At 42.5% G+C, this 19466-nt stretch overlaps 1 protein-coding gene across 4 annotated transcripts in view; it reads left to right on the plus strand.

The window, feature by feature from the left end:
* Nucleotides 1-19466, plus strand: part of suco (SUN domain containing ossification factor) — a 95817-nt gene that overhangs the window by 64107 nt on the left and 12244 nt on the right. For all 4 annotated transcript variants that reach the window (XM_067990713.1, XM_067990714.1, XM_067990715.1 and 1 more), the window contains 4 exons: nt 219-284; nt 5905-5985; nt 8451-8541; nt 9873-11150. In XM_067990713.1, coding sequence (XP_067846814.1) covers nt 219-284; nt 5905-5985; nt 8451-8541; nt 9873-11150 — 1516 coding nt within the window. The remainder of the gene's footprint in view (nt 1-218; nt 285-5904; nt 5986-8450; nt 8542-9872; nt 11151-19466) is intronic.

Below are 19466 nucleotides of genomic sequence, written 5' to 3' on the forward strand. Positions count from 1 at the left end.
CTTACGAAAAGCAAAACTGCCATAAGCATTTGTTTCTAAAAGCGCAGAATGGCTTTATATGTGTACTGCGTTATTTCTAATGTGTGGAGATCTTAATCAAAAATCGTGAAGCAATTTGACAGCTGCTTTCTTCCATTAGTAGCTTATGCACACAATGCTATCTAATGTTTGCATGTAGCTGTTGTGAAAATGTTTGTATTGTCGTTGTTATCAAACAGATTACCCACTGGATTATGGTACTCGAGAAGAAAAATCGTCAAAAAATCTACTGGGTTCAGCCACAAGTGAGTTTTTTAAATAAATTTTTTAATTTCCCCTTTTGACCCATCACACAGTAAAGGGTGAATTTCAAAAATTGTGACTGCAAATCTGTAGCCTTCAATTAAAGTCTTGACAATCGCCCCTTTTCTTCCCTCCCTCCTCTCTCCGCCCCCCCCCTCACCCCCCCGACTTCTGAAATTAAAAGTTCCTTCCTTTTTCTGTCCCCTCACTTCCTTGTTCATCATTTTGCTCAGTCTTCCAGCTTATTGTATGTTTGCTGAGTTATACGATTGGAACCTGTGTATCCCCATATAGATTATTGCTGGTGAATATAGTTTCTAAGGTTATAGTGTTATATGGCCAGTGCAACAGTTCATGTTACCCATTTCCCATTCCAGAACTTTGTGATTTTCCAGGTGAATGTGGAAAAAAATTACATTTTTATGAAGTGAGGAGGGAGAAAAAGGTGAACTTCATCTGGTTAATCCATTCCATCCAACTGGGCTTGCCAATTGGTTCAAATGTATCGTGTGATCAGCTTTGTATAATGGATGCAATTGGGAAATGTCCAAGTTCTCACACAAGCCCAAAGCAATATTGGATCTTGAGCACCTAAAAATGGTATGCTTTTGGGGGTCAGAGAAATTTTTGAGATCACCCTTGAGTAGACAGTTGTCAAAGCAGAATACTGTTCCTTGGTCTGGGACCAGCTACCAAATTAGCAACATTAAAACACAGCAGCCATTGTTTTGAAATACAGAATCTATAACACTTATTAAGCCTATTGCCCTTCCAGAAGCAGAGATTTATTTTGTGGAGCTATTCATATATATTGACTTGTCACATTAAACACTCTGCCAGTTATCAGATGACTTTGTAAATACCCTGCTAGTTGTCATACTCTGGATTCCTTTTGAAAGTGAATGTTTGGAGCTAGTCAAATATCCAGTTGACATATTTGCAGGAGCTGAAGTATTGCCTCCATAAAACAATGCCGTTTTTTGTATTTTAACTGAATTTGACAGATAATTCCTGTTCTTTTAGTTTTTAAAATTTATAACTGCAAACGTGTTTAAAGAATTTGTATTTGAACACTGAAAGGAGAAGGCAAGTCTGAGTGTGTATTTATCAATGATTAATACTTTGTGTAGACAAACTTAGTGGGCTTAGTTTTTAATTTTAACTACCTTATGAAGCCAGAGCTTTTGTGCATAATGGATGTATTAGCACAGCATCAGTCAAAGCTGCATCAAAGGTATACTTGGCATCATTGTATTGTCTTGTATTTTAAATAAGAGAAGCTGGAGTTGTGTTTTTTTTTATAAAAAACTTTCATTTTTTTAAATTCAAGTAAAAATTGGTCTGTACTTGTTTTTGATTGTACATATCACTTCAAATTTCTACTAAACTTCCTAAGGGCAATTTCATCAGACATTGGTTTCTTTAATATGAGACAAACTGCACAATACCTGAATATGTTTATGGGCCCATAATCCACAAGAGTATTTACTATCTGAATCAGATAAATCATACATCATGTACATCGTGGATTAAAAATACAAATAATACCACACCTACACTCTACTGATGGCAGTAATTTTTATGACTGAGTTTATCCAGTGAGTGGCTGAACTCTACAGACCAGAAAAATCCCATTTTTGAACCATGGTCTTACTGAGTTAGGTGATGTCAGCTGGGACAGTGGTAAGGGTATTTCAATTGGCCAGAGCACCCCTGATTTAGAGGTGGTAAATCAACCATGATCACTACCCTTATCCAACCACCACTTTCGATGAGGACAGTATCTGGCTCTTTTGTGATGCTCCCTGTGATCACGTAGCCCGTTGGCACTCACTGTTGCAAGCTTCTACATGAATAATGGCCACTTGGGCAAAGTACCAGCCATGACTCATGCCTGTAGAATTAGAGCCCAACAAATATTCAACATCTTTAGGAGAGATGGGGAGCAAATTTGTAAGAAAATGGGATGAGGCAACTTTTTTTTTTCTGAACAAAAATTTATAATAACTAGTCTCACCAGCTCAGAAAAAATTGTTGTTTGTAGCTTCATTGTTTGTCAGTTTCTCAAAGAGTTCATTGTTTTCTGCTGCTTAACAGCATTGCTGGCATCACTGTTCAACTTGTTTGTAATGTGAACTACAAATGTTTCAGTTCCCACTTTCTTGAAAGCAGTAGGTTAGCTGCAGCCTGTACAGAATAGCTTTCTGTTGTCAGAATGCAACATCCTCTTGGTTTTTGCTATGCTACATGGTCTGCAGCTAAAATATAATCAGCTTTTTATTTGAGCAGTCATGAAAACTAATGACTAGTGACAGCAGCACTGATGATGACAATGATGAGACCTGACGGAGCTAATCAGTTGATGTACTGCACTATGTGCTAGTGCCCTGTGGGATGGTGATCAAGGCATATGTAACATTGAGTATGAAAATGGTCATTGTGTGGCTCATTCCCGAGATAAATAAATGCTTTTATTGTGAATTGAGCTTGTGCATTCAGTAGGTTGGTGCACATTTCACAATTTCCATGGCTTCTGTGAAAATAGGAATTTTTAGGGGGGCGGTGGTGGAACCCTCCTTATAGCATCAACATTGGTAGGTTTTAATCAAGCCCAAGAGCTTGGTCTTACTTTTGGCACGCAATTTATTTTTAAAGGTAGCTATCTGTTTTCAGATTCAGCTTGTCGTTGCTTACTTGGCCTCAACATTTTGCTGTACACTGATGTCAAAAATGCCCTCATTACTATTGGGGAACAGTAAGCATGTAAAAAAAAAACACAAACACAGCCCCAAAGAAGAATTGTATTAAAGCACAAAGGTACCTGTGCAGAAGCTACACCTTAAAATTGCATCAGTTAATGCTGTGTCACTTATACATTTGCTCCCGATCGCAGGCATTTTGATTTAAATGATTTCCTCACTCTTTGAACACACCTTATGGCAAGACCTTGCACTAAAATGAAAATATAGATGAAATGTCATTGTTTCTCGTTTAAAGCTGCCAGATTGTTGGATGCTACAAGATACTTAATTGGGGTTTTACAGCAATTTACTTGAATTTTGTTAAATATAATGTATGCTACTTCTATTGTTTTTAGATAATGAATTTTTCAATTGAGTAGTTAAGTCACAGTTGTTAAGGTGTGAATGTCCTATTAGCAATGAGAGTACACTAGTTATGAACATATATATTCACAGCTGCTTTTGGAGAAGAAAGACACCATGGTAAGTTTATTCTAGAGATTAATGGCCTTTGATTTTGAGGGAGTTCTGTTTGATGATTTGTGCCTGAACTGGTTGATATGGCTTCTTATCATTTTTCAGCTGTCCATTTATTTGATTTGTTAGATGCTTTAAAACTACTAGTTCAATGCTTCTTTGCGACGCATTGAAATTACCCTGTTTGCTTTAATGGGTTGTGAAATACTTCCTGTTAGAATGAATTTCAAGGTTGCTTACATGTATGCTTTTAAAGATGTTGTAAGGCAAGTGAACTGAGAATACAAAATCAATCTTAAAATCTTTATAACTGTGTGTGTCTCAGATATTCAGGCTTATCATCAAGATTGTGGCCCACAGAATAAAGGGATCAGTATCAACCTGGATACAGAATTGGCTAAGTGACAGGAAACAGAGTAGTGGTGAACGGTTGTTTTTCGGACTGGAGGGCGGTGTACAGTGGTGTTCCCCAGAGGTCGGTGCTGGGACCACTGCTTTTCTTGATATATGTTAATGACTAGGACTTGGGTGTACAGGGCACCATTTCAAAATTTGCAGATGACACAAAACTTGGAAGGATAGTGGATAGTGATAGACTTCAAGAGGATCTAGACAGGGAAATAGGGGAGGTGCAACGAGACATGGGTGTCCTTGTACACCAGTTGCTGAAAGCGAGCATTCAGGTGCAGCAAGCAGTTAGGAAGGTGAATGGTGTGTTGGCCTTTGTTGCAAGAGGATTTGAGTACAGGAGCAGAGATGTCTTACTGCAGTTATACAGGGCCTTGGTAAGACCACATCTGGAGTATTGTGTGCAGTTTTGGTCTCCTTATCTGAGGAAGGATGTCCTTGCCGTGGAGGGAGTGCAATAGAGGTTTACCAGACTGATTCCTGGGATGGCAGGACTGATGTATGAGGAGAGATTGGGTCGACGAGGCCTATATTCACTAGAGTTCAGAAGAATGAGAGGTGATCTCATTGAAACATAAAATTCTAACAGGACTAGACGGACTAGATGCAGGGAGGATGTTCCCGATGGCTGGGGAGTCCAGAACCAGGAGTCAGTCTCCGGATACGGGGTATGCTGTTTAGAACAGATGAGGAGAAATTTCTTCACTGAGGGTGGTGAACCTGTGGAATTCTCTACCACAGAATGCAGTGGAGACCAAGTCATTAGATGTATTCAAGAAGGAGATAGGTATATTTCTTAATGCTAAAGGGGTCGAGGGATGTGGGGAAAAGCGGGAAGAGGGTACTGAGTTCGACGATCAGCCATGATCATTTTGAATGGCGGAGCAGGCCCGAAGGGCCAAATGGCCTACTCTTGCTCCTATTTTCTATGTTTCTATGACAGGCTGGTGACGTGGGTTGACATGTTAAATTTCATCTGCCACGCAGAAAAATGAGAAGTGATTTCAGTAGGTAGGAAGAACGAGGAGAGGTAATATAAACTGGAGGGTGCAATTCGAAAAGGGGTACAGGAACAGAGACATCTGGGGGTATATGTGCACAAATCATTGAAGGTGGCAGGGCAGATTGAGAAAGCAGTTAAAAAAGCGTATGGGAATCTGGGCTTTATAAATAGAGGCAAAGAGTACAAAAGCAAGGAAGTCATGATGAACCTTTATAAAACACTGATTCGGCCACAGCTGGAATATTGTGTCCTGTTCTGGGCACGCACTTCAGGAAAAATGTGAAGACCTTAGAGGGGGTGCAGAAGAGATTTACTAGAATGATTCCAGGGATGAGGGACTTTAGTTATGTGGATAGACTGGAGAAGTTGGGGTTGTTCTACTTGGAACAGAGACGGTTGCGAGGAGCTTTGATAGAGGTATTCAAAATTATGAAGGGTCAAGAACCAGAGGTCATAAATTTAAGGTAATTGGCAAAAGAACCAAAGGTGACAAGAGGAAAAACTTTTTTACACAACGAGTGGTTAGGATCTGGAATGCACTGCCCGAGGGGGTGGTGAAGGCAGATTCAATCATGGCCTTCAAAAGGGAACTGGATAAGTACTTGAAAGGAAAAAATTTGCAGGGCCAAGGGGATAGGGCGGGGGAGTGGGACTAGCTGGATTGCTTTTGCATAGAGCTGGTGCGGACTCGATGGGCCGAATGGCCTCTTTCGTGCTGTAACCTTTCTATGATTCTATATTATTTTGATGTTGAATGGTATGTCTTTATGACTAATCTATCAAACATATATTTTCAAGTTATAAAGGTTACAAAAGACCCATTTGAAATAAACTGCATTCTTTTATGCCCTTTGGTCACCAATTATACATTCCATATAAAAGTTATTTTTCATTCTACTATATCTGATCTCAGACTCAAGCGACTGTTTTGCAACCCACCTGGTGAAACTTTCTCTAACAGGCCTTCTTTCAAATACTATGGTTTCCTTACAGATGCTATTCTAAATATGGTGAACATAGCTGCCAATATGCTTGGGGCCAAGAAGGGAGCAGAGGAGATGTCTCTAACAGAAGGTAACCTGAATTTTTTTTCGTGGGTGTGGATTTAAACGCTTTTTCAATTGCATGCATTTTCAAGAGCTTTGTTTCTTTTAATTTAAAAACATATCAGGATTTTTCAAATTGGAAATTCATAAAGTACTATGGTGGAGGTCAAAACCAATGTATCAGTCACTATTTTGAAGTGTGAAAAGTCTTGTTTTTTTAATTCGTTCATGGAATGTGGGCGTCGCTGGCAAGGCCAGCATTTATTGCCCATCCCTAATTGCCCTAGAGAAGGTGGTGGTGAAGGTTCTCCCACAGTGCTGTTAGGAAGGGAGTTCCAGGATTTTGACCCAGCGACGATGAAGGAACAGCGATATATTTCCAAGTCGGGATGGTGTGTGACTTGGAGGGGAACGTGCAGGTGGTGGTGTTCCCATGTGCCTGCTGCCCTTGTCCTTCTAGGTGGTAGAGGTCGCTGGTTTGGGAAGTGCTGTCGAAGAAGCCTTGGCGAGTTGCTGCAATGCATCCTGTAGATGGTACACACTGCAGCCACAGTGCGTCGATGGTGAAGGGAGTGAATGTTTAGGGTGGTGGATGGGGTGCCAATCAAGCGAGCTGCTTTTTCCTGGATGGTGTCGAGCTTCTTAAGTGTTGTTGGAGCTGCACTCATCCAGGCAAGTGGAGAGTATTCCATCACACTCCTGACTTGTGCCTTGTAGATGATGGAAAGGCTTTGGGGAGTCAGGAGGTGAGTCACTCGTTGCAGAATACCCAGCCTCTGACTTGCTGTTGTAGCCACAGTATATATGTGGCTGGTCCAGTTAAGTTTCTGGTCAGTGGTGACCCCCAGGATGTTGATGGTGGGTGATTTGGCGATGGTAATGCCGTTGAATGTCATGGGGGAGGTGGTTAGATTCTCCCTTGTTGGAGATGGTCATTGCCTGGCACTTGTCTGGCGCGAATGTTACTTGCCACTTGTCAGCCCAATCCTGGATGTTATCCAGGTCTTGCTGCATGCTGGCATGGACTGCTTCATTATCTGAGGGGTTACGAATGGAACTGAACACTGTGCAATCATCAGTGAACATCCCCATTTCTGACCTTATGATGGAGGGAAGGTCATTGATGAAGCAGCTGAAGATGGTTGGTCCTAGGACACTGCCCTGAGGAACTCTTGCAGCAATGTCCTGGGGCTGAGATGATTGGCCTCCAACAACCACTACTATCTTCCTTTGTGCTAGGTATGACTCCAGCCACTGGAGAGTTTTCCCCCTGATTCCCATTGACTTCAATTTTACTAGGGCTCCTTGGTGCCACACTCGGTCAAATGCTGCCTTGATGTCAAGGGCAGTCACTCTCACCTCACCCCTGGAATTCAGCTCTTTTGTCCATGTTTGGACCAAGGCTGTAATAAGGTCTGGAGCCGAGTGGTCCTGGCAGAACCCAAACTGAGCATCGGTGAGCAGGTTATTGGTAAATGCCGCTTGATAGCACTGTTGATGACACCATCCATCACTTTGCTGATTGAGAGTAGATTGATGGGGCGGTTTCCTTTACAGGTCAACTTCTATTAAAGAATAGATTGCTTGGGAACTTGACCAAAGGAACTTTGTAGACTCCAATTGTACCTGTGCTAATTTGTAGTTGTTCCTTCATAGTTTCTGATCGACTTTTTAAAAATGTGAAGTAGTGATCCAAAACTGTCAACATCTCAAACATAAAAATCAGATTTAAAAAAAAACTTATTGCAAATCAGATGTTGGGTTTATCAAGTGACATTAGACTTCATGCCTGTTTTCACATTTTGAGTTTCTTCCATCTGCTAACTGTAAAATATTTTCAAAAGTAATCCCCAAATGGCAAATGGACGCTCGCTGGGGTTTAATTCAGATGGTGAAATACGTCCCCTATCTGCTATTAGGAATTTATTGAAAGGAAGAACTTGCCTTGATATAATGCCTTTCCAGTTTTCGTTTTGTCCCAAAGTGATTCACACTCAATGAATTACTTTTTGAAGTATAGTCACTGTTGATTTGTGGGCTGATGTAGCAGCCCGTTTGGGTGCAGTAAAGTCCCACAAACAATAATGGAGATAAACCACTAATCTGTTGGTTGAAAGATGAATCTTGGCCAAGACACCAAGAACTCTGTTTTCCTCTTCAAATAGTAGCTTTGATCTTTTATGTCCATCTGGATGAGCAGACAGGGCTCTGGTTCAATAGCTCCCCTGAAAGATTGCCCCTCTGAAAATGCGGTTCTCCTTCAGCACTGCACTGAAATGTCAGCCTGGATTATGTGTTCAAGTTCTAGAATGGGATTTGAACCCACAATCTCTTCACTCAAGTGGGCTGCCACTGAGCCAAACTGATCAATTTTTCTCATTGTTCCTCAGGACAGATTCCATCAAACTTTCTGAAGATGAATGAATTGCTAACATTATTGCACTGCAACATAATTTTCTCCCTTTTTAAAATTGGAATGCTTATCTTTTTCAGTCAATGGAAGTATTAGTTCTAAGAATGAATCTGCAAAATTGGACGTTCCTGTTCCTGTGCTTGACCCCACCCCTACCTCTTTAATGCCAGAGTGAGTAGTTATGAGCATTGTGAAGACCGTAAAGTAATTGTTTCAAATTAGTACATGGTTAAATTTGATTCACGAGGGGTTTGTTCTTTATTGCTTAGAGCATTTAGTTAACACTGCATGCAGTTGTAGTATGATTCGACTGAGATTGGAGGTGATGGAGTAGGTAAGCAAGGGGTTTGAAGCAATAGTTTTTAAGATTTAAAATGGATGTAAATGGAACAAATATCAACTTCAATACTGCACTAATACTTGATTTGATATCTTGAAGGGAGTGTCCTAACCATCAAAACCTCCATGATAGAGAAGTTAGTAACCACTTTGAAAATGAAGTTTTTATTTAAACTACAGTTTGTAATGCAGACTAGTAACAATAACATGGGGATTTTGAGAGCATATGAAAAGAGCAATTTTGAAAAGTTTACATGTACAATTTCCAACTATGGGAAGAGGTGGTTGTGAACTGGAGAGAAATAAAATCCAAGATTGCTTGAAGAAAGATTTGAACTGTTGTGTGTATTGCATGAACTTTTTCAAAATGACTTGGATCAAACTTGACACGTACAGTGCAATCTTGTCATATGGACTGGGTCTGAATTGTCAAAAGAGAAGGAATGCGAAGAATGAATTTAGGACTTGATAGCAATGTCTATGTATTGAGACATTGCTATGAACTTGGTTAGATCAGGATTATTAACCTGTTAATTTTGTACATAAAGTGTGCAGAACATATTTTCAAGCTGTTGCTAAGGATGTGAAGTCAGACTGATCTTGAATATGTGATGAAACCTGAATTTACTGTATTAAATGAATAGTACAGATTTCTCATTACTTTCAGAAAAGATGTCAATTATTTGTTCTGCCCCAGCGCTGTTAATCTGACAGCAAATATTCTTCCTTGATATGATTTAAGTAAGCAAAACTCCCTTTTTTTTTACAGTAGGCTTTTTATTAGAAGATTGGGCAGCATGGTGGGTTGGAGTGTTCTTTCACCTGTTCAGACCGATGAGACCAAAAATACAGCTGTGCTGGCTGCAAGGATTGCACATTAAATGCATAAATTGACTATCTTACTTGATACTTGGTGAGGCCCCAAGGATGGGTGGTGTGATAAATATAAATATTACATTGATGCAGTGTGGGATATCATGCTGAGTTTAGGGGTTAAGACAAATTGTTGATGCCATGTAGAGGGAGCTTTACTCTGCATATGGACTGCATATTAACTGATGATCCTTGATAGTTACTAGGTGCCAAAAAAAATTCTGTTCTGTTCTTTGTAATAGTTAATAAATTATACGCAACTTGATTGACACTCTGTCTGCTATGTTTAGGTCAGACTTGGTTGTTGATAAGCCAGTAACTGAGGAAGATGGTGAGCCAGAGCAAGAATCTTCTGACACACAAACTCATAAGGAAAACCTAATTGTACAGCTGGTACACGATGAAGATGAGGAATTAGTGAATCGGCAGTCTACTGTCACCCTTCTAAAACCTGAAGATGATGAAGATGACGATCATCTTCATGGAGTCAGTTGGTATGAAACTGAAACGCAGATGTATTGCAGTGAACTGCCTACTATTTCCTGTATTTCTAGTTTCTCTGAGTACGTTTATAAATGGTGCTCTGTTATTGTGGCCCTCCAACGCCAGCGCAGCAAAACACGCATTGGTAACCAAAAAGTTGAACCAGTTCCCGACATTCACCAGCTTCTAACTGGGCAAGAGGAAACGGTTTTGGTAAATGAAACTGAAGAGACGATAGAGCATGAAATGGATAGTCTATTGGCTGAAACGGTGTCTGAAATTACCAGTGAAAGTCAGCCCAGTACTAACTTATCTGAGAATTTAATTAATCAGACTGACTCTATTGAGTTGGAGCCCAGTCATCCTCCACCTGCTTCTCATTCTCCTGAAATCAGCACTTCTGAAACAAAGTCTGATGTGAAATGTACTGCCATTCTTCAAAGTTCTGATGCTGTTGTCACTGACAAACTGGCTGACCAGATCCACCTCCAACCAGAGCTTACTGTGCCCATTCTGGATCGAGGTATGGAAACTATACTGGAGACCACACAAAAGGAAACAGTTGAAGGTTCAGAGGAAACTTCGCTAATATTAGAAACTGAAGCTGCTAATGACACAAACCTGGGTATTGTAGTGAATGGGGATGTAAATGAAAACCAAGATACTGTTCAAGTATCAGTAACACCTACAGAGCCCATACAAATAGCGGATGGTACAGATGAGTATCCAGCTACTGAGATTCAGAATGAAACTGCTGGAGGAAAAGGGACCTTGGTAGAAACAGAAGTACCTTTGTTGCCTTCAGATGCAGATATGCCTGTCTCATCGACAACAGAGACAAAAGATGAAGATCAAGCTGTAGAAGATATCACCCTGTCTGTTGCATCCTCGAATGGGCTAAATAGAACAGTTACTGATTTCTATGCAGAACTGCACAATGTTACTGACCTGGGATACACTAATGGGAATCAAGTGCATGGATCTAACCAAAAGGAATCTGTATTCATGCGACTCAACAACCGCATCAAGGCGTTAGAAATGAACATGTCCCTGAGTAGCCGGTATCTAGAAGAGCTGAGTCAACGGTGTGTACAATAGCCTGTAATGGTCTTTGCACCCTTTCAAACATTGAACTATGAACTATGTAGATTTTTGCTCAGGAAATAATCTGAGTGCCAGAATTTGTTTTATTCATTTATAGAATCATAAAATGGTTACAGCACGGAAGGAGACCATTCAGTCCGTCGTGTCTGTGCTGGCTCTCTGCAAGAGCAATCCAGCTGGTCCCACTTCCCCGTCCTATCCCCGTAGCCTTGCAATTTTTTTTCCCTTCAAGTACTTATCCAATTCCCTTTTGAGAGTCACGATTGAATCTGCCTCCATCACCACCTCAGGCAGTGCAGTCCAGATCACAACCACTCGCTGTGTAAAAAAGATTTTTCTCGTGTCCCTTTTGGTTCTTTTGCCAATCATCTAAAATCTATGTCCTCTGGTTCTTGACCCCTCCGCCATTGGGAACAGTTTCTCTCTACTCTGTCCAGACCCTTCATGATTTTGAACACCTCTATCAAATCTCCTCTCAACCATCTCTGCTGTATGAAGAGCAACTCCAGCTTCTCCAGTCTATGCATGTAACTGAAGCCCCTCATCCCTGGAATCATTCTAGTAAATCTCTTCTGCACCCTCTCTATGGCTTCATATCTTTCCTAAAGTGTGGTGCCCAGAACTGGACACAATACTCCAGTTGTGGCTGAACCAGTGTTTTATAAAAGTTAATCATAACCTCCTTGCTTTTTTACTCTATGCCTCTATTTATAAAACCCAGGATTCCGTTTGCTTTTTTAACCGCTTTCTCAACCTGCCCTGCCACCTTCAATGATTTGTGCACATATACCCGCAGATCTCTCTGTTCCTGCACCCCTTTTAGAATTGTACCCATTAATTTATATTGCCTCTCCTCATTCTTCCTACCGAAATGTATCACTTCACATTTTTCTGGGTTGAATTTCATCTGCCATGTGTCCGCCTATTCCACTAGCCTGTCTATGTCCTCTTGAAGTCTATCACTATCCTCATCACTGTTCACTACCCTTCCAAGTTTTGTGTCATATACAAATTGTGAAATTGTGCCCTGTACACCCACATCCAAGTCATCAATCTATATCAAAAAAAGCAATGGTCCTAGTACTGACCCCTGGGGCGCACCACTGTATCCCTCCCTCCAGTCCGAGAAACAGCCATTCGCCACTACTCTCTGTTTCCTGTCTCTTAGCCAATTTCGTATCCATTCTGCCACTGCCCCCTTTATTCCATGGGCTTCAACTTTGATGATAAGCCTATTAAGCGGCACTTCATCAAACGCCTTTTGTAAGTCCACATACACCACATCAACTGCATTGCCCTCACCAACCCTCTCTGTTACTTCATCAAAAAATTCAGTCAAGATGGTTAAACATGATTTACCTTTAACAAATCTGTGCTGGCTTTCTTTAATTAATCCATACTTGTAAAAGTGACTGTCCTGGATTATCGTTTCTAAAAGTTTCCCCACTACCGAGATTAAACTGACTGGCCTATAGTTGCTGGGTTTATCCTTACACCCTTTTTTTTGAAAAAGGTGTGTAACATTTATACTTCTCCAGTCCTCTGGCACCACCCCCATATCTAAGGAGACTAGTACCTCTGCAATTTCCACCCTTCTCTCAGCAACCTAGGATGCATCCCATCTGGACCGGGTGACTTATCTATTTTAGGTACAGCTACCTTTCTAGTACTTCCTCTATCAATTTTTAGCCCTTCCAAATATCTTAACTACCTTTTCACTTATTGTGACTTTGACAGCATCTTCTTCCTTGGTAAAGGCAGATGCCAAGTACTCATTTAGTACCTCAGCCTTGCTCTCTGCCTCCATGCGTAGATCTTTTTGGACCCTGATCGGCTCCACCCCTCCTTATTACCAGTTTACTGATTACATACCTATAGGACTTTTGGATTCCCTTTAGTTAGCTGCCAGTCTATTTTCATATTCTCTCTTTGCCCCTCTTATTTCCTCTTTCGCCTCCCCTCTGAACTTTCTATATTCAGCTTGGTTCTCACTTGTATTATCAACCTGACATCTGTCATACACCCCTTTTTTCTGCTTCATCTTACTCTCCACCTCTTTTGTCATCCAGGGAGCTCTGGTTTTAGTTAATTCCAATATTTTAAATGCTTTATTATGTGTATGTTTAAAAAAAAACAAAACTGCAACTTTACAGTGAAACTTGTTCTTTGGTAATGCTGCTGTTTAGCCAGAAAAGTGTAGCAGAAGATCTTTCTGCAGTATTTCTTCTGGTGTAGTTCTCCACCTACCCAACAGTGTGATAAAGCAGATTCAGTTGCGATGGTTGGGTTTCCTCAACCTCAAAGTGGGCCCTTAGAGCTGTTATTGTGATGACTGTAGTGTAATCAATCACTTGTGTCATTGCACACAGGGACTTGAGATCAATTCCAGTATTGAAGTCAAGCAAGTTTTTTTTTAACAAAAACGGTGGGTTAACTGAATACCGGCAGAGGGAGAGGGTAATGGATGAAGAGGAGAGACTGGGCAAGAAGAGGGGATGGAGGCGAGGGAGTAATACAACGAAAGAATATGTGCTGCTGGGGAGGGTCTCTTCACAGTGGGGAAAGGAGGGGAGGAGAAGAGATGGGGGTTCAGGGGATGAAGGAGAGGGGCAACAATGAATGGGGAAGGGTTAGCATTGGGCCAGGGCCAACTTTTCTCAGTGGGGGAGCTGCACTGGCCTAGGGCCCAATCCCATTTCTGGGGGTTGGGGGGAAGCATTTTTTTTTGGAAGAGGAGAATGTTGCCTGCAGTAGGTTTGCAGTTCAGGGTGGAGAATAGTCCTGAGTTACTTGTGGCTGCGGGCCTGGAAAAGGCATGAATTGTTTCTCAGCAGGTGGAGCTGAGTTTGTGTTATTTGGGAGGGGTGGAGACTTTTTCTCTTGATGGATAAAATAGTTTTTTTGTTCCCCAGTGGGGAATGTATGGAAGACCATGTTGCCCTTACTGGGGGTGGCAGAACCTTGTTTCCTCGGGGATGGGCAGGGCAGTGGTCCAGGCCAACTTTATCATCAGAGGGGAGAGGGAGATTTTAGCCAAACTTCCGTCAGATGGGGGGTTCGTAGTTTGATTTCTGTTCTGGTGGGGTGGAGGTTGTTGGCAGCATTTCTGTTCAGTGACGAGGTAGGGGGTAGACTTCTGGGGTTTTGTGGCTGTAGCCTAACTGGTGAATGGGGGGGGGGGGGGTTAGCGTGTTTGTTCGGTGGAAGGAGGTTGATTGCTATTTTTCTGCTCAGTTGGGGGCGTTGATGGGGATTTCTGCACGGTCGGGGTTGTGGGGGTGGTTGACTTCATGTGTATGAGTGGGCTGATTTCAGATCACTTGGGGTGTCTCCCTGATTTTTAGTGAATGTTGGGTATGGAGCTAGGTGATGAGATTTCTGCTCGGGGTGGGGGATGTGACATTTTTGCTCATTGGGGAGGGGTTGTAATCAGTGAGGGGTGAAGGGATTTGTTTGCTTTTTCTGTCCAAGGATTTCCTGTTTCTTGCCTTGACTCATGTGCGTCCACTGCTTTGTTTTTGTTGATTGGTCACACGTTTCTGGGTGAGGTCCGGGAGCATTGCGCCCGATCTCTGCATCGTGGTGGTGGTAGGGGGTTGCTGACTGCTTAATTAGTTTGGGGAAATGGTGCTAAATTGCTTTTTAGAGGATTGGGGAGGGAGGACCATTGGTTGGGTTGTCTTCCCAATTACATAGAAATTAGAACCCAGAAGCAGGCCATTTGGACCAGCCAGTCCGTGTTTGTCATTCTTCAAGCAAAAAGTAGTCCTACTCCTGTGTGTCTACCATGTTCCCATATCCGTTTATTCCCCTTTCAGTCACAGCTTGGTGCTTCATCTCTTGGGGTGGAAGGTTGCTCAGGCTGTCTGCTCATTTGGTTGTTGGGTGGGTGGGGGGGCGGGCTGCGGGGAGTGGAGAATGGTGGCTGATGTCTTGGGAGGTGATTGCTTGATGGGGTCTGCTCAAGAGGGGAGGAATAATTGACTGATCTGCTCTCTGCTGAGGGAAGTCAGTTGTGCCTGATCAATAGGGACCAAGTGGTCAAGTTCCAACTTTCTTTTTGGTATTGTCCAATTTACCAATCTCTGCTCAGTTTGTTGTGGGGGAAGGATAGTGTGCCTCATCTAAAGATCTAAAGTTTTCTGGTGGGTGGTACCTGATTTGTGCACAGTGAATGGTTTGGATACTTTGCAGAACTTGTAGGAAAATCCGCATCGGAGCAATGGGAGTCTTTCAGAAGGGAGATTGAGACCATACAATGGCAACATGTTCCCGTAAAGGTCAAGGGTGGTTCCAAGAACTCCAGGGAACCTTGGATGTCAGGGGATATACGAGAATGGATTAGGGAAAAAAAGGAGGGCTTTTGGCAGATACAAAAGGCTAAAGACGGAAGAAGCCCTAGAGGAGTACAAAAAGTGCAGGGGGATACTTAAAAAAGAAATTAGGAGATCAAGGAGGGGCCATGAAATAACACTGGCGAGCAAAATAAAGGAAAATCCTAAGATGTTTTATAAGTATATTAAGGGTAAGAGGATGACTAGGGAAAAAATAGGGCCCATTAGGGACAAAAATGGCAATCTGTTTTCACTATGGAGAAGGACGATGTAGACATAGAAATACGGCAGGGGGACTGTGATATACTCGAACATATTAACATCGAGCGGGAGGAGGTATTGGCGGTTTTAGCAGGCCTAAAAATGGATAAATCCCCAGGCCCGGACGAAATGTATCCCAGGCTACTGTGTGAGGCAAAGGAGGAGATTGCGGGGGCTCTGACACATATATTCAGAACCTCTCTGGCCACAGGGGATGTGCCAGAGGACTGGAGAACCGCTAATGTAATACCATTATTCAAGAAGGGGAGTAGGGAAAAACCGGGGAACTACAGGCCAGTGAGCCTAACATCAGTGGTAGGAAAATTATTGGAAAAAATTCTGAAGGACAAAATTAGTCTCCACTTGGAGAAGCAAGGATTAATCAGGGATAGTCAACATGGCTTTGTCAAGGGAAGATCATGTCTGACTAATTTGATTGAATTTTTTGAGGGGGTGACTAGGCGTGTGGATGAGGGTAACGCAGTGGATGTGGTGTACATGGATTTCAGTAAGGCCTTCGATAAAGTCCCCCACAGGAGACTGGTCAAGAAGGTATGAGCCCATGGAATCCAGGGTGCCTTGGCACTTTGGATACAAAACTGGCTTAGTGGCAGAAGGCAGAGGGTGATGGTCGAAGGTTGTTTTTGTGACTGGAAGCCTGTGGCCAGTGGGGTACCACAGGGATCGGTGCTGGGTCCCTTGCTGTTTGTGGTCTACATTAATGACTTGGATATGAATGTAAAAGGTATGATCAGTAAGTTCGCTGATGATACAAAGATTGGTAGGGTGGTAAATAGTGAGGAGGATAGCCTCAGTCTGCAGGACGATATAGATGGGTTGGTCAGATGGGCGGAACAGTGGCAAATGGAATTTAACCCGGAAAAGTGCGAGGTGATGCACTTTGGAGGGACTAACAAGGCAAGGGAATACACAATGAATGGGAGGACCCTAGGCAAGATAGAGGGTCAGAGGGATCTTGGTGTGCAAGTTCACAGATCCCTGAAGGCGGCGGAACAGGTAGATAAGGTGGTAAAGAAGGCATATGGGATACTTGCCTTTATTAGCCGAGGCATAGAATATAAGAGCAAGGAGGTTATGATGGAGCTGTATAAAACACTGGTTAGGCCACAGCTGGAGTACTGTGTGCAGTTCTGGTCGCCACACTACAGGAAGGATGTGATCGCTTTGGAGAGGGTGCAGAGGAGATTCACCAGGATGTTACCAGGGCTGGAGCGCTTCAGCTATGAAGAGAGACTGGGAAGATTGGGTTTGTTTTCCTTGGAGCAGAGGAGGCTGAGGGGGGACATGATTGAGGTGTACAAAATTATGAGGGGCACAGATAGGATGGATACTAAGGAGCTTTTTCCCTTCGTTGAGGGTTCTATAACAAGGGGACATGGATTCAAGGTAAAAGGCGGGAGGTTTAGAGGGGATTTGAGAGAGAACTTTTTCACCCAGCGGGTGGTTGGAGTCTGGAACTCACTGTCTGAAAGGGTTGTGGAGGCAGGAACCCTCACAATATTCAAGAAGCATTTGGATGAGCACTTGAAATGCCATAGCATACAAGGCTACGGACCAAATGCTGGAATATGGGATTAGAGTAGACAGGGCTGATGGCCGGCGCAGACACGATGGGCCGAAGGGCCTCTATCCGTGCTGTATAACTCTATGACTCTATGACTCTATAACTTGAAGTTTCCCACAAATTTGGCCAATTTAACAATGATAACATGAAAAATTTTGGACACTACTGAACAGGTCAAGGGCCACAGACAAAACACAAGAAAAATTACCCTCTGAACAATTGATGGGAATGTGCTTTCTGCTAGTCATTTAAAAAAAATCATTCATCTGGACAGCATGACATGAGTGAGTGGAGGTGGAATATGGAGATAGCAATGTATGGTGTTTTGTGTCCAGGTTCACATCTTTCTGATCTCTGCTAGGTTGTGGATTTGTAGGTTCGGGGATAAGTTTGCTTTTTGAACTTCGGGGACTCAGCCACAGTTTGTAAAATGCGGTCGGGAACTGATGGGTTTTTCATTACCAACGTCCCGGTATATCTTTGATCAGTGGTGGTTTATCATTGCCAATGTCAGCAAACCTGTGCATCGGGTGAACAGCTGACAGTGTACGCGTAGTGAGTATGTTATGGGGGGTTTAAGTTGATGTCTTATCAATATGCGACACATCATTTGAGCCATTTTTAAGATCATTTGCTTCTATCCATGAGACTGGAATCTTCCTGGTCAGTCATTAAAGTAATTAATTTGCCTTGTTTCATAATTATTAGCCTTCAGTACATATGTCAGATTTTCAAGGATGGCATTTAAATTTATGAAGCTCCATTTCACTACACTGTGTTATTTAATAGTTACTTGCACTTGGGGTTGGTACTGCCATTTTATTCAGGAAATGAATTCTTTTGCACTAAGGGTTCAGTAGGTTGACAGTCATGTAACATTAGGTGCTGTTCCATTGCAATCAGTTAGTCACTGAACGTTCTGTTTACAGCCATCTGCAAGTGCAGTATCTTTGAACTCTTGAGACCAGTCGTCATTTTTAATGCCTAACAGATATTCCTTTTGCCAGTTTACTTTTTCAGTGCATTACATCATTTAATTGAATATATAGAAGATCTCCAAGTATGTAAAGTATTGAACAATGAGGCAGTTTAGCTCATCAAACACTTTTTCCACAGACCATGTACAATCTTCATTATTATACACTCTACACCATTCATTTAATCACACTGGGGCAAGTTCTACAGAAATACTCCTGAGTCCTGAAGGTAATTGAAAAAACTTCATCCATATATTGCCACTATTCAGACTTGGTCTGCTGCCTGCTACAGACAGCACCTTTTGCCCAGCAGTATGGGGACCATTGTTTCCCATGTGGACTATCTGATCTTTTCAATCTGTACCTATCTCTATAAACCTGTGATCTCAAACCCAAGCAGGTATTTATTTGAAAGAGTTAGTTAACGCAGCACAATCTCCTTTTCCTGGGAGTTTATTCCAAGTATCCATTACACTCAGAGGGGAAGAAGAACTTCTTATCTGTACCCTGTCTTAAAAGTTACTTATTTATTTTGAATGTGTTTCCTAATTCTGTGCTCATTGTCCTTTTTTAAAATTCGTTCATGGGATGTGAGCGTTGCTGGCGAGGCCGGCATTTATTGCCAATCCCTAATTGCCCTTGAGAAGGTGGTGATGAGCCGCCTTCTTGAACCGCTGCAGTCCGTGTGGTGAAGATTCTCCCACAGTGCTGTTAGGAAGGGAGTTCCAGGATTTTGACCCAGCGACGATGAAGGAACGGCGATATATTTCCAAGTCGGGATGGTGTGTGACTTGGAGGGGAACGTGCAGGTGGTGGTGTTCCCATGTGCCTGCTGCTCTTGTCCTTCTAGGTGGTAGAGGTCGCGGGTTTGGGAGGTGCTGTCGAAGAAGCCTTGGCGAGTTGCTGCAGTGCATCCTGTGGATGGTACACACTGCAGCCACAGTGCGCCGGTGGTGTAGGGAGTGAATTTTTAGGGTGGTGGATGGGGTGCCAATCAAGCGGGCTGCTTTGTCCTGGATGGTGTCGAGCTTCTTGAGTGTTGTTGGAGCTGCACTCACCCAGGCAAGTGGAGACTATTCCATCACACTCCTGACTCGTGCTTTGTAGATGGTGGAAAGGCTTTGGGGCGTCCAAGTGAAA

Source organism: Heptranchias perlo, chromosome 9, assembly GCF_035084215.1.
Source record: "Heptranchias perlo isolate sHepPer1 chromosome 9, sHepPer1.hap1, whole genome shotgun sequence".
Taxonomy (NCBI): domain Eukaryota; kingdom Metazoa; phylum Chordata; class Chondrichthyes; order Hexanchiformes; family Hexanchidae; genus Heptranchias; species Heptranchias perlo.